The 14332-nt window shown below is 49.2% G+C and overlaps 1 protein-coding gene across 5 annotated transcripts in view; it reads left to right on the forward strand.

Annotated features, from left to right (window-relative positions):
• rubcnl (rubicon like autophagy enhancer) overlaps window positions 1-14332 on the forward strand; it is a 143442-nt gene that overhangs the window by 25192 nt on the left and 103918 nt on the right. For 2 of the 5 annotated variants that reach the window (XM_038802657.1, XM_038802658.1), the window contains exon 3: window positions 10107-10151. The exons of the other annotated variants lie outside the window; for them this stretch is intronic. In XM_038802657.1, the coding sequence (XP_038658585.1) occupies window positions 10146-10151 (6 nt within the window). In that variant the 5' untranslated portion in view covers window positions 10107-10145. The remainder of the gene's footprint in view (window positions 1-10106; window positions 10152-14332) is intronic. 5 annotated transcript variants of the gene reach the window in all.

Raw genomic sequence — 14332 nt, forward strand, 5'->3', positions numbered from 1 at the left:
TTGGTTCCCAGCTGGGTCACTGTCTGTGCGGAGTCTGCACGTCCTCCTCGTGTGTGCGTGGGTTTCCTCCGGGTGCTCCGGTTTCCTCCCACAGTCCAAAGATGTGCGGGTTAGGTGGATTGGCCATACTAAATTGCCCGTAGTGTCCTAAAAAGTAAGGTTAAGGGGGAGTTGTTGGGTTACGGGTATAGGGTGGATACGTGAGTTTGAGTAGGGTGATCATTGCTCGGCACAACATCGAGGGCCGAAGGGCCTGCTCTGTGCTGTACTGTTCTAAATCTAAATCAATGGGTGAGATGTTATGTCTCAAAAGTTGCGCCTCCCTCCTCTGCAACCCCCATGGAGAAGGATATGAGCAGAACGTCATGGAAATACTGTTATGACCCTTGTGGAAACAACTACAAACAACCCAACTAAGACCAATATACAAGACTTCACTTTTATATTAGCAATCACACCAAAATCAACGTAAATTAAACATGAATTAACAGGAAAATTGCAATAATATGACCGATAAATTACACATAGCAGATACAAAGACATATCTCACACATTTCGGTCAGCTCATTCAGCACGTATCGCTTTCATTTCAGCCACAATATCCTTCAAAACGTTGAACTTCTTCAAATCAAATTCCATCTTCATTTCTCTAAAGCTTTAGCACCAAGTCTCATCAAACTACTTCACCCAATTTCCACAAATATAATTTTCACAGTCAACACATTTCCAGATCCCTTCTTCTTCACAAAACCCTGGTCATGTGGGGCCTGTTTGTGCACTATGCCAGTGCATAAAGGGTCCCAAATCCAGATATAAAAGCTCTGTTCAAGATCCGAGCTCCAGCAGCTTGCAGTCAAGTCTCTGAGAATCTCCCCTGCATCCTGCTGACGCTGGGCTTTAAGTATAAAGGGTAAGAGGGCAAAAGTTAAGAGGCCATGATGAATTTTTATAAAATACTGGTTCTGTCCCAAATGGGTGCCCCTGGCCCAAATGTCAAATTCTGGGGACGACAGTTTAAATGTTGACAGCTACAGAGAGGGTGCAGAGAAGAGTTTTAAAATAGATCAAATAAATAAAATAAATAAATGAATAAATAAAACTCACCCATGGTGGCAATGCCGTCCATTCTGGAAAATTCGCGCCCTTTCTGCTCCCTCTCCAGCCCCTGCAGTGCGCAGGCGCGCTCGGGCCGACCGCGGTGCGCAGGCGCGCTCGGGCCGACCGTGGACCGCGGTGCGCAGGCGCGCTCGGGCCGACCGCGGTGCGCAGGCGCGCTCGGGCCGACCGCGGCGACCGCGGTGCGCAGGCGCGCTCGGGCCGACCGCGGTGCGCAGGCGCGCTCGGGCCGACCGCGGTGCGCAGGCGCGCTCGGGCCGACCGCGGTGCTGCCCCCATCCAGTCGCTGCCCGGGGCCAGCGCCCCGTCGGCCCCCCCCTCTGCACGCCGCTGGTTGGAGTGGCCTTTTGTCTTCCGTCAGTAATAGTAAAATGACTCCCTCAGCACATGATAAGAAAGTCCAAGTAACTTGATGGGGTGATGTACCTAGATGTGACCATCAGCCCAACTTGTGATGCTTCCATTAACTAATGGGCAAATTGAAAGCGGCATTTCTCTATTTAAGATTGTTGTCTTTTGCCTGAAAGCTTGGTGTTGGCTCATGGTTTAGGAGGGAGAAGTGTCCAATTGAATGCCAGTGCCTACGATGAGGCTATTTACACCATTATCACATATGTGACTTCAAATGCCACCCTGTGGCGGCACGGTGGCATAGTGGTTAGCACTGCTGCCTCACAGCTCCAGGGTCCTGGTTTAGCATAGACCCGAACAGGCGCCGGAATGTGGCAACTAGGGGCTTTTCACAGTAACTGCATTTGAAGCCTACTTGTGACAATAAGCGATTTTCATTTCATTTCATTTCATTTCATTTCCTGGATTCAATTCTGGCCTCAGGTGACTCTGTGTGTGGAGTTTGCACATTTGCACATTCTCCCCATGTCTGCGTGGGTTTCCTCCGGGTGCTCCGATCTCCTCCCACAGTCCAAAAATGTGCAGGTTAGGTGGATTAGCCACGCTAAATTGCCCCTTAGTGTCCAAAATGTTAGGTGGGGTTACTGGGTTACGGGGATGGGGTGGAGGCGTGGGCTTCAGTAGGGTCCTCTTTCCAAGGGAGGGTGCAGACTTGATGGGCCGAATGGACATGTTCGGCACTGTAAATTCTATGATTCTATAAAATCTAAAGCTTAACAAACTCTCCTCAAACTGTTGCCAGAAATACTTAGCATGTCAGGCAGCATCTGTGGAGGGAAACAGAGGCCAGAAATTTCCGGCCCTTCCCATCAGTGGGATCTTCCAGACCCACTGAAGTGGATGGGTGTTTGAATGGCTCATCACATCCGCCGCGGAAGAACCCTCTACACCAGGGCCGGATAATCCCAGCTCGACTTAACATTTTAGGTCGATGATCTTTCAAAGGAACTGATCTTTCTGACATCAGGACTGGATTCTCCGACACCAGTGAGGGAAAGTTCTGTGGTAAATGGCCACTGATCCTCCGTTTGGCTGGGGGGTAGCAGCAAGGCAGCGTAGAGCACCTGGCTGTAGCTGCCGATATGGCCAGAGAATTGCCGGGTCCGTGGCCGGGCGTGCGCATGGCGGCGACCTGCAGCTACTGCGCCGTGCAACATGGCACTTGCCACGCACGGACCCGGCCGGCAAAATAGAGTCCCCCTTTTGGCTGGCTCGCGACCCCTGGACCACCCCCCAACAGTGCCCCCCAACCCCTGCCAAACCCCTGCCCATGGATGGGCCCTCAGCAGGAGACCATATCCACCCAGGGTGCTTGTGGTATAATTCTCCTGCCTGGGCCTCAAAGAAACAATGGGCTGGATGCTCCGATTTGAAGGCTAAGTGCTGATGCCGCGCGTGGGAACAGTGGCGTTTTACACCCGAAAAACAGTGCAAAAACTGCACCGATCCTCTGTCCGGTGTGGGGCTAGCGGCACACAGCGTAGGCTTTACCTATGGATACAGGTGGAGAATTGCCAGGTCCGTGGCTGCGTACGCGCACGGCGGCGTCTGCAGCGGCTGCGCCGTACAACATGGCGCCAGCCGCGGGCCGCCCCGGCCTGACAAAAACTGCCCTCCTGTAATGAGCCTCGCCACCCCCGGAACACCCCCCCTTCCCAGTGCCCCCCCGCCTCCACCAAAGCCTCCCCTGCTTGCGGAATGGCTCCCCCCCCAGAATGTGGCGGCGCTGGACTCAGTCTGCAGCCCCCTCGCCGGGTTCATGGAAAAAAAAAGACAAGTGTTCCATGCCATCGGAAACCTGGCCCATCGGTGGCGGAGCATCGGGGGAGGGCCTCAGGTGATGTCCTGAGGCCGTCCCACCGGTTTGCGGCGAACTCAAAGAATACGCCGTTTTTGAGGGGGGCAGAGCATTCCAAAATCGGCGCCGCCCGCAATTTCGGCGTAAACGGGGATTCTCCAGCCGATTGCCGAACGAGATTTTGGCGTCGACAACCAGAGAATCCCACCCAGTGTGTGCAACATCTCTGCTTCATTATGAAGGTCTTAACTGGAATCTGTCATCTGCAGCAGCCACAATGGCAGCCATAAAGCAGGGCAGAAATGGCACTGCCAGTGGCTGTAAAGTCACTGTGACCGTGAACATTTGTGCCTCTAGCTCCTTCCAGGCCACAGCTGGAGAAATTAGAAATATCTCTCAGTCGATCATCCAACGGTGGGTAAGCTGACACTGTTTTTATTCAGAAGTAAGAACATTTAATTCTTTCTAGCCAGGGAGAGTCATGCAGATTGAGCGTGTGGCTTCGCTCATATGGCAGGCTTCCCCATGGTTCAGCGTACCATCATTAACACACGTTGCTCTGGAAGCGCCACATGTCAACTCCAGCCCATACTACTGGCAAAAGTGTTCCCACACCCTCTATGCAGTGGGTATACGACCATAGCCAGAATGAAAGACATGCTGTCACATTGACAGGCTGAAACCATACATCTGTTGTCTGAACCATTCTGGAAGAGCCCCGCAGTACTTGACACAGCGGGTGTTAAGATTGGCGCTGCACAACCTTGCACTCATGAGGGGACAGCCATTGCCACCATTCTCGGCAGCGAGCATGTGGAGGAGGAGGTAGAACAAAAAAGAGGTAGTAACCTCGACAGCCCCTTTCTGCTCTGCCTGTCCATGAAGAACCCATCCGTGTGCAGTTCCTGTAACCTCCCAACCCATTTCCCCATTCACTTTTTTTTTAATTTAAAGGACCCAATTCTTTTTTTTAAAATTAAGGAGCAATTTAGCGTGGCCAATCCACCTACCCTGCACATCTTTGGGTTGTGGAGATGAGACCCACGCAGGCACGGGGAGAATGTGCAAACTCCACACAGACAGTGACCCATGGGTCGGGATTGTACCCGGGTCCTCAGCGCTGTGAGGTAGCAGAGCTAACCACTGCGCCTCCGTGCCTCCCATTTCCCCATTCGCCATCAATCCCACAACTTTACCTTCCTTCTGTTACTGACCACAGTGCAAAAATAAAAGCCAGCACAAAAGATGCATTCCAAAACAAATTTATGAATAAAATAATATTGTCAACTGTCAACCATTTCTCTTGTGCATTCCCGTAGTATTTGTCTTTGGCAATCCTTCACCTGTGTACAGTTTTGATCCCCTTATCTAAGGGGGGGGCTATACTTGCCATGGAAGGAGTGCAATGGAGGTTTATCAGATTAACCCCGGGAATGGTGGTATAGTCTTATGAGGAGAGATTGAGGAGGAGTCTGGGTTTTTATTCACTCGAGTTTCGAAGAGTGAGGGGTGACCTGATTGAAGTTTACAAAATTCTTCCCGGGCGTGGCAGGGTGTATGTAGATAAGGGGCTGGATTCTCCGCACCCCGATCCCAAAATTGCAGCTGGCTCCGGGGTGGAGAATCCATTTCCCCCCACGGAATCGGGACCGGCGCCGGTTCCCCGATTCTCCGGACCCCGAAAAGCGGCGTACCATCTACCTGCAGCCATTGCTTGAGGCCCGCTTCGCCATTCTCCGCCACCGACCGGCTGAAGTCCTGATGGCATGTATCTAAAATGGTCCTGCCGGTCGGGATACTAGCGTGGTGGGTGTGGACTCAGTCCGCGGTCGCCCTGGTCGGGGGCGGTCCGATTGGAGGGCAGGTGGAGCCTTATACGCGGCCGGGCAATGTTTGGGCGGGCAGTCAGGGTCAGGCGCACGGCCGATTGGGGGCACTATGTTTAGGGTCCAGCTCTGCGGTCTGAGTCCGCCATGCAGCACGGCGTGGCCGCTGGAGACCGCCACTGTGCACATGCACGGCCTCCGACCCGGAAGTGAGGCGGTCCGTATCTGCAGCAAAAGCTGCTAGTTTTATGCCGGGTCCCTGCTAGCCCCCTGCAGAGCTCGGAATATGTGGCCCTTTCACACCAGTTTTTCTGGCGTGAAAGTCCACAGTTCTTACGATGGCGTGTGGACATAGTCCCAAAAACAGAGAATACAGCACAAAATATTTCCCCTAGCTAGTGAGTCTAAAACCAGCAGACACAGGCTCAGAATAAAGAAATGACAAGCATGGGCAGTATGGTAGCGCAAGTGGCTAGCACTGTAGCTTCACAGCGTCAGGGTCCCAGGTTCAATTCCCCTGTCTGTGCAGACTCTGCACGTTCGCCCCGTGTCTGCGTAGGTTTCCTCCGGGTGCTACGGTTTCCTTCCACAGTCCAAAGACGTGCAGGTTAGGTGGATTGGCCATTCTAAATTGCCCTTAGTGTCCAAAAAAGGTAAGGAGGGGTTATGGGGATAGGGTGGAAGTGAGGGCTTAAGTGGGTCGGTGCAGACTCAATGGGCCGAATGGCCTCCTTCTGCACTGTATGTTCTATGTTCAAAAATCCATTTAACACTGAGATGAGGAGGAATTTCTTTACTCGAGGGTGGTGAATCTTTGGAATTTTCTACCAAGGGCTGTAAGAACTCAATTATTGAGCAAGTTCAAGATATAAACAGATAGATTCTGCAAACTAATAACATCAAGGGATATGGGGTATTGTGGAAAAATAGCATTGAGGTAGACGACCAGCTATGATCTAACTGAAAGGTTGAGCAGGCTCTTTGGGCTGAATTGCCTACTCCCCGTTCCTTTATTCCTATGTTCCAGTGCTCCTACACAGTATTAGCACAGTCAGTGCAGCATGTCTGCTAGAAGGCTGCAGTGAGGGAAGACTGCACATGGCCGTTAAGGATGACCTCAAACAGCCCTGGGCCTTGAAGACCCATCTGCAGACTGCACGTGGCTGACATGGCTGGCAGCAGTCTGGGCTACTCAGCTGGTAGGCACCAACAAGGGACTGGCCAGACTGCCTCTGGTGTTAATTGTGCATGAATTGTGCTTTATTGCCATCAATTGTATTGCTTCTCCTGCACCCCTGTGTAAAGGAGTAGATTGAAAATTGTGATGGTGGGTCTTTGCAGATTTATATTTGGAAAGTGTATCTTTGTAAATAAAAGTTTATAAAAGTAAAGATTGGAAGCCAGTTCTATCCTTCATCACCTGGTTATTTGGATTATAACAGTGGTGGGGAGGGTAAATGCTGTCTTCCTGAGGTTTGTGCTCCATGGAGAGCCACTGCCATTGTCCTGGGACAGTATTTTAGCTATCATGGCAATGCATTGGAGGACAGATTGTTGGACTGCAGTGAGAACCAGTAAGCCCATTTTCACACTCCAATCTACAGCCACGATGACAGCAGTTTGACGATATATGAATGCACAGCGTTTAGTTCTACTGGCAAATCCTCAGGTAGTGAAGCAGTGTCTGCATGCAGCAATCCTGGACAATATTCAGCCTTGAATTATTTCAAAGGCCTGTATTTATATTGTTATATGTGCAGTCACTTGTTCGTAGGTTTTGCATTTAGAGAGCACTAACCCTTGTTCTGCTATAAACACATTCTGTTACCTTACCTTTATGCCACTATTGGCATCTTCTTTAGTCTTTAACACTACCATTAATACTTGCTTTGTCTTGTGCCCTGACATCTTTGCCAAATCTGTCCTAGCTCCACTCCCTCTTTAACAGTCAAAAATCCATCACATTTCTCCCTCTCTGAAGAAAAGTCATACAGATTCAAAATGTCAACTCTGTTTCTCTCAGATGCTGCCTTACCTGATGGGTTTTTCCAGCATTTTATGTTTTTATTTCAGATTTCCAGCATCCCCAGTATTTTGCTTTTGTTTCTATGGTGCCTTTCACAATTACAGGGCATCTCAAAGTACTTCATGGTTAATGAAATATTTTTGAAGTAGAGTCATTGTTGTAACAGGAATAGGATAACATTAGTTTTTGTGTTGTTAATAAGAGAGATAAACATTGGTCATGATGTCAGGGAGAACTCCCTTGCTCTTCTTCAAAATAGTGCCATGAGGCCATTTACATTGACCCAAGGCTCAAGATCGGGCCTTGGTTTAAAAAATCATCCAAAAGGCCTCTGACAGTGCAGCACCCCTTGACTATTACACTGGAGTATCAGCATACTCAATCTTTGGAGTGAGGCTTGAATGGTTCTGACTCACCAAACCTGAACTGCCAATAGAGATATTCTAATTGTTTCTCCAGCAGTTCCTTTCACACCTTTGCAGCCAATTTTGGAGAAATTGGGAGTTTTTTTTTGCTGAAAAATAAGGGACATGCTGTCAAAGCTTTTCCATCAGGACAGATGAAAGAAAGCCAAATTTCAAAGGGAGTGACAATTTATACTGAATGAGAAAGGGGTGCTGATTCATTGAAAGTCTACTTTGAATGGTTGAAGTCTTGCCATCGAGACCTCTGGTCCCCCATGCTTTATTCAAAGAAGGCACAATACCTGGTCATGTTCCTTTTGCCTGCAGAGAGCAAGGTTCTGCACATGAATATATGGAACATCACACCGGCACTGAAATCCATATACCAGATAACTAATTTATGTGGTAGACAGAACATTCTTTTGGCTTAATGGCAGCATCCTGTTAGTGGAAAGTACCACTCATGTTGCCACTGCATAGGAGAGATGTGAGACGGTTGGTTTACCTGTTGTTCAAATGTTTAAGACACCACACCCTTCCAGGGGTAAGATAGACTAACACTTTTCAGATCTGAAAGTGGTGATTTTAGGCCCATTAATGCAGTGATTTTCAAAGTGGGGGTGGTGACCAGCAGATGGGTCACGGGATTGTGTAGAATGGTTCTCCAAAAGGTCACCACAATGATCCCCAAATATCGCCTGGCCATGTTTACCGTTTTCTCTCTGGGTAAATTCTCACTGCAGTACAGTGTATGACTACACGAGGCTGATGCAGAAGCCAGTGCCATGGACTTCCATGTCTCTCTGAGCCAGAGTGTAGTTGGGCAGTTTGCAGTCAGAGACCCGTAAAATTCTCTTTGGGTGGCATATTCTGCTACTATGTTCAGCGTCAGGATCTGTATTATTTCTTGAGTTCAGTGTGGTATTAGTTCTTGGGGTAAGTGTGCCACGAACAAACCCTGTGCTTCTTTTATCATTCTGTCAGTTAACCTGAACACATCGCGTCCTCCAGCCCTACAAGTCCCTATGTCCACTCCTTCCACTTCCGAATTGTCTCTCCACACTGCGGCTCTTGTTCAAGGACGCTTCCATTTTTCATCTCCTCCCCCACCGCTATCCCCACCTCCCCTCCTGCCAGGTACTCGACCCCAAGCATTCGTCTTTGCCATGTGGCTTTATGGACTCCATCAGCTGAATTGGTTCCTCTACAGAAAGGACTTTTGCATCTACCTTTATCGGGCTTGAACTAATAATAATAATCATCATTGTCACAAGTAGGCATACGTTAACACTGCAATGAAGTTCCTGTGAAAAGCCCCTAGTTGCCACACTCCGACGCCTGTTCAGGTACACGGAGGGAGAATTCAGAATGTCCAATTCACCGAACAAGCACATCTTTCAGGACTTGTGGGAGGAAACCGGAGCATACGGAGGAAATCCACACAGACGCAGGGAGAACGTGCACACTCTGCATAGACAGTGACCCAAGCCGGGAATCGAACCTGGGACACTGGCACTGTGAAGCCACAGTGCTAACCACTGTGCTACCGTGTTTACCAAAGATGGAATTAGCTGGCGAGTAAAATGTTGCAGGTGTATGGAGTGGGATGCACGTTTTGCATATTGGTCACCTGAGCTGTGTCCAGCATTGGTAATTTTTAAGCATGTTTTCAGTCTGTTACCTAATTACCTGGGAACCAGTACTGACAGGCGTCCAGTAGCATTCTGCATGACGTGTTTTGAGTTCAACAGTTAGTGCCCCTGTTACTGAAGTTGAAGCTTTGAGTTTAAATTCCTATCCGAGGTCGTGACAGGTTTTGAACACGTTGACATGACGTTGTTAAAACAAAGCAATATTGAACCTGTTAATCTTTCCAGTGCTAGCACGCAATTTCCCAAATGCGAACAATGGGTATTAAGAAATAAAAGAATCAAATAATCCTAAATTACACCCTTTAGCAAGGTGTCAGCATGGAGCTGTCATTTAAGGTGAAACAGCAACTCAACTTACAATTTTTACATTCAATAATACAGAAGTGACAACAATGAGTGTGATGCTTTTAGAAGTAATTATGGAGAGTATTTTGTGAATGTGGTGTGGGTCGCAATAGTCGTCCATTCTGTTAATGTGGGTGGCTCGAAAAAAAGTGAAAAACACTGCATGAATGAGTATATGCGATACACAGCGAGCAGTCATCAGATTGGGTCACCATTATCCAACAGACTGGCTTTTTCAAATCCCTCTCACCTGCAGGCTGACCAGAAGAACCGCCAATCAAACTGGCTATCTTTCTCTGTAATCAACTTCATGTGAAGCTCGACAGGAAGGAACATTCATCCCATTCCACCTCGGCAAGAATGTTTTGTTAGAAGCCCTTGGTTAGGAAAGTAACTTCCTACTGTTTTGAACTGTCCTGGTTAATTTAGACAATCTGATTTTGATACACATTTAGGACCATTTCAACTTCTTCAATCATTCAGTTGCACAACCAAATGTCTAAAAGTGGATTATTCCTATTTCCACAGAACAGTGTGCATGAAGCTGAGGAGACACCCTGAGTATTAATGAAGGTAATGATTTAAAACCACTGCTACATTAAGCATAACAACGTGGAGTAATGAGACTGATCTCATTCAGGCCAACTTGGTTTGTTTTACAATATTGGGTTTAGTCAAATGTTCATACGCGTTGAATGATTCTTGTGTGCTGAACTCTGAAAACCAAACCAAATTGACGCACTCATAAAATAATTATATTGGGTAAGTGGAAGCTATTGCCCCCGTCATCGAGCTTTGCCAATTGTGTCAGGGCTTTGCAAAAGTACCACTCGTATTCCGCATTTCTATGCCATTTCTGGATTCATGATAAGAACAGAGGAGGTTGGTTTGCTCAATTGGCTTAATGGCTGACTCGTGATGCGGAGCCTTCCCAACAGCACAGGTTCAATTCAAAAGAACGTGCAAACTCCACACAGACAGTCACCCAAGGATGGAATTGAACCCGGGACACTGGTGCTATGAGACTGCAGTGATAACCACTGTGCTGCAGTGTTGCTCTTATTTAAATCTGCTGCCTGTTTTGCACTGGGCTTCCGTTCAAACATCCTTTTCACTTTCTATTTCTTTCATGGGGGATGTTGGCATCACTGGCAAAATCAACAATTGTTGCCCATCCCTAATTGCCTTTGAAAGGAGTGATTTACCAGGCCATTTCAGAGGGCAGTTAATGGTCAACCATATTACTGTATATCTAGAGTCACACTGAGGCCAGAGCGGGTAAGGACAGCAGATTTCCTTTCCTGGGACATCAGTGACATAGATGGTATTTAACAATAATTGATGATAGTTTCCTGGTTACCACGACTGGGACTAGATTTCAATTCCAGATTTATGAATCAACTTAATTTATGAATTAATTTATTCACGTTCCATCAGCTGCCGTGGCGTTAGTTTTTAACCCCAGGCTGGGCCTCCCACACACACACACACCCTCCCCAACTACCTTGTTCCACCCTCACAGGACCTGTGGAGCATCACACCAGGGTGATAGGCCTGTGTCTGGACTGTCAGAGGGGCAGTATATAAGGCAGGAGAGTAATGATAACCCACTGCCAAGTAAGCTCTGGTGCTCCTCAGTTTATGCCAAAGTCTGACACCTGTCTTTTTGCTGACAGCGCGCTCACATCCGCCATCTTCACAGGGTTTTCATTGGGAGTTTGCTGAAGGACCACTGTACCTAGGGGACAGGAGGTGTGGGGAGCAGAAACCAGGCTGGATGTGGGGGTACAGGCAGCCCGCTGTGAAGATTAACGTGACAGAGGTTTTACATGTATCAGGTGTAATATGTTTTCATAGTGAACATTCAAAACCCCCATTCTCCCTAACTACAGATGGTGCCCTCCCAGTGCCCCCTAATTCCCACTCCATGATCCTCAATCTTTTTTAACTTCCATGATCTACTGCTATATCTAGGTGTATCCCCAGGGTGGACATCAGAGGAGGAGGCAGCCTCCTGCTTCTTGTGCCCTGTGACCATTGATGCCCTTGGCAGGCATCATCTTGGGGGCCTGGAGCCAGAGGTCTAGCCGACGTAGCGGTGCCACTGGCATCACTGTGCCACCCTGTTCTTCCCACTGACTTTGAGATGCACCGGTATCAGGAGGGGGCGGTTTGGTTGAGATGGAGGCCACTATCATCTCTCTGGTGCAGGCCCCAAGTCGGTCTCCAGCGCTCCCTCCTCCCGGACGTGCCATAGGGCCCTGGGTGGTCTTCATGAGTGGAGAGGCAGCTGGAGTGAGCTCCAGAGGCCTCTGCGTCATCCGGCTCTGCCAGTCCCAGCACCTCCCTGTTGTCTGCACCAGGTATTGATGCCCTCGCCGATGCTCCTCAGTGACTGGGTCATGCCATGTTATGTCTCGGCAATGACCACCTGCATCTGGGACATGTCTGTCAGTGACTGGGATATGATACCGAAGCCCTCAGCCATGGCCGTCAGTGACTGAGCCACGCCTTGGACATCACCACTCATGACGCTGACTTTGTGTCATGTGCTCCAGGCTTTCCACTGCAGTCACCACCCTAGCAGTGTTGGCCTCGATGCCACGCATTGCCGGTGCAAAACCCCTACGCCCATAACCTTTGGGGCTGTGCACTCGCTGGAATGTCACTGATATCTCATTCAGAATCTCATGATCGTGCTCTAGCATCTGCATCAGCTCTGGGATAACCTTGTCTAGAGACTCAGCATCTCACTGGGACCCAGCGGAGTCCTGGGATGTTCTTGCCTCCACCTGATGTACATCAGCAACTATGTGGTGCTCAACAGATTGTGCCCAGAAGCCTGTCCACTAATGTTGGCACAGAAGTGAGTGTCTGTGCGCTGGTGGAAGCTGGGGTGATAGCTGTGATGCTCAATGGTGGTCTCCTCAGAGCTGTCCTGTTCTGTTGGGTGGTGGAGGGGCGGGGGGGGGGGGGGGGGGGGGGGGGGGGGGGGGGGGGGGCTTCCTTTCCTGGATGGCCATGCCCATCAGGTGGAAATCCTGTGAGAGAATTGAAATGTAGTCAGTTAGAGAGAAGGATCATTTTGGCCAACGTGAACAACTCACTTAAGAAAAGACATCTGGGTGAAGGGGCAGCTGATCCTCACCTCTGCGGTGCAGTCAACCTCGCTGTCAGTGACTGCGCTATCCTCAACCAGCCCTGCGATATCCAGGGCCCGTTCTTCATAGGGGGTGGGGACTCTGATGTCCGGAACCCTGCTGCCATCTGTGCCAACGTCTCCTGTGGGGACAGAGAGGGGACATTGTGAGCCGCATGCTTGATCCATAGGGGGAGGTTGATGGCAGGTGGTATGTGTGGGCATTGCTCCTGGGCCTGGGCTTGGAGGGGTCATGCTGGTGGGTGCAGAAGGGCATAAGCATAGTGATATGCTGGAGGGGTGGGGGGGCGAGTTGCCAGCCCCCTGGCTTGTTTTTTAAAAATTCATTTCTGGGATGCGGGCGTCGCTGGTTAGGCCAGCATTTATTGCAAGGGGAGGGGGGAAGGGTGCTACCAGAGGTCAGAGGGTGGCAGGCAGGACAAATGCCTGGGGGCCGGTTTTGACTTACACTTGCAGCCCGGTGAAGGGCGTTAGTCATCTTCCGACATTGGGCAGCGGTCTTCCTGGTCATGCTGCCCGAATTGACAGCTGCCGCCACTGTCTCTCAGGCGGCATTGGCAGCCCTGTTGCTGGTCCTCTGACACCCTCAGGGAAGCAAAGTGTCCCGTCTCACCTCCACGCCATCCAGCAGCCTGACCAGGTTGACGTCCCCAAAGCATAGAGCAGGTATACGTGGTGCCATGGTTGTGCGCTGCCTGGGAGTGAGTTCAGAGAGAGTGTTTATGAGCAGTTCTCCCTTGTTAGCAGGGAGCTGGCGACGCTGTCCTAGCAAATCAGCTAGCGGGACATCCAGTTCCACTGTGAAGCACGCTGGGGATCATTTTCGGCACTACGTGCCATTAAATACGGGCTACAGTTTTGCCGGCTCAGCGGTCAGTAAGCACCCGGGAGTTTCACCCAATATGGCACTTTGAACTTTTTCCGTTAAATCGAGCCCAATGTTTCAGGAGAATTACCTTTTGTTGTGACGTGGTTTCAAGCAATCACTGGGATTTAGTGTTCCACAGGCACTAGTATGGTGACTGCTTCTGTTCATCATTTACATGTACAATTTGTACATTTAAACACTTAATTAAAAGTAGCAAGACAAGTTAACAAACCCATAAAGATGCAAAGAAAGCACAAGGGTTTATTTCTAGAGCAATAGAATTGAAAAGCAGGGAATTTATGTTAAACTTGTACAGGGGATGGTTAGACTACAGCTCGAATCCTGTTCTGCTCTCCATATTACAAAAGATATATGCAGAGAAATTGGAGATAGTGCAAAGCAGATTTAGGTGGACAATACCAGAACAGGGAAGGTACAACGATCAGGAGAGGTTTAACAGGGTGGGGCTTTTTCTTCTTGAAACGAGAAGGCTGAGGTTTGACATGATGGAGGTCTTTAAAAATATGAAAGGATCAGTGCTTAGATGTAGACAGTGGCGCTTTGGCACTACCACTGGAGTAGTCATCCAGAGACCTAGGGTAGTGCTCCAGGAACCTGGGTTCAAATCCACCGTCAGATGGTGACATTTTAATTCAATAAGGACAAAACAATCTGGAATTAAAAGTCAAATGATGACTCTGAAATCATTGTTGATTGTCACAAAGA

The sequence above is a fragment of the Scyliorhinus canicula genome, chromosome 7, assembly GCF_902713615.1.
Source record: "Scyliorhinus canicula chromosome 7, sScyCan1.1, whole genome shotgun sequence".
NCBI lineage: Eukaryota > Metazoa > Chordata > Chondrichthyes > Carcharhiniformes > Scyliorhinidae > Scyliorhinus > Scyliorhinus canicula.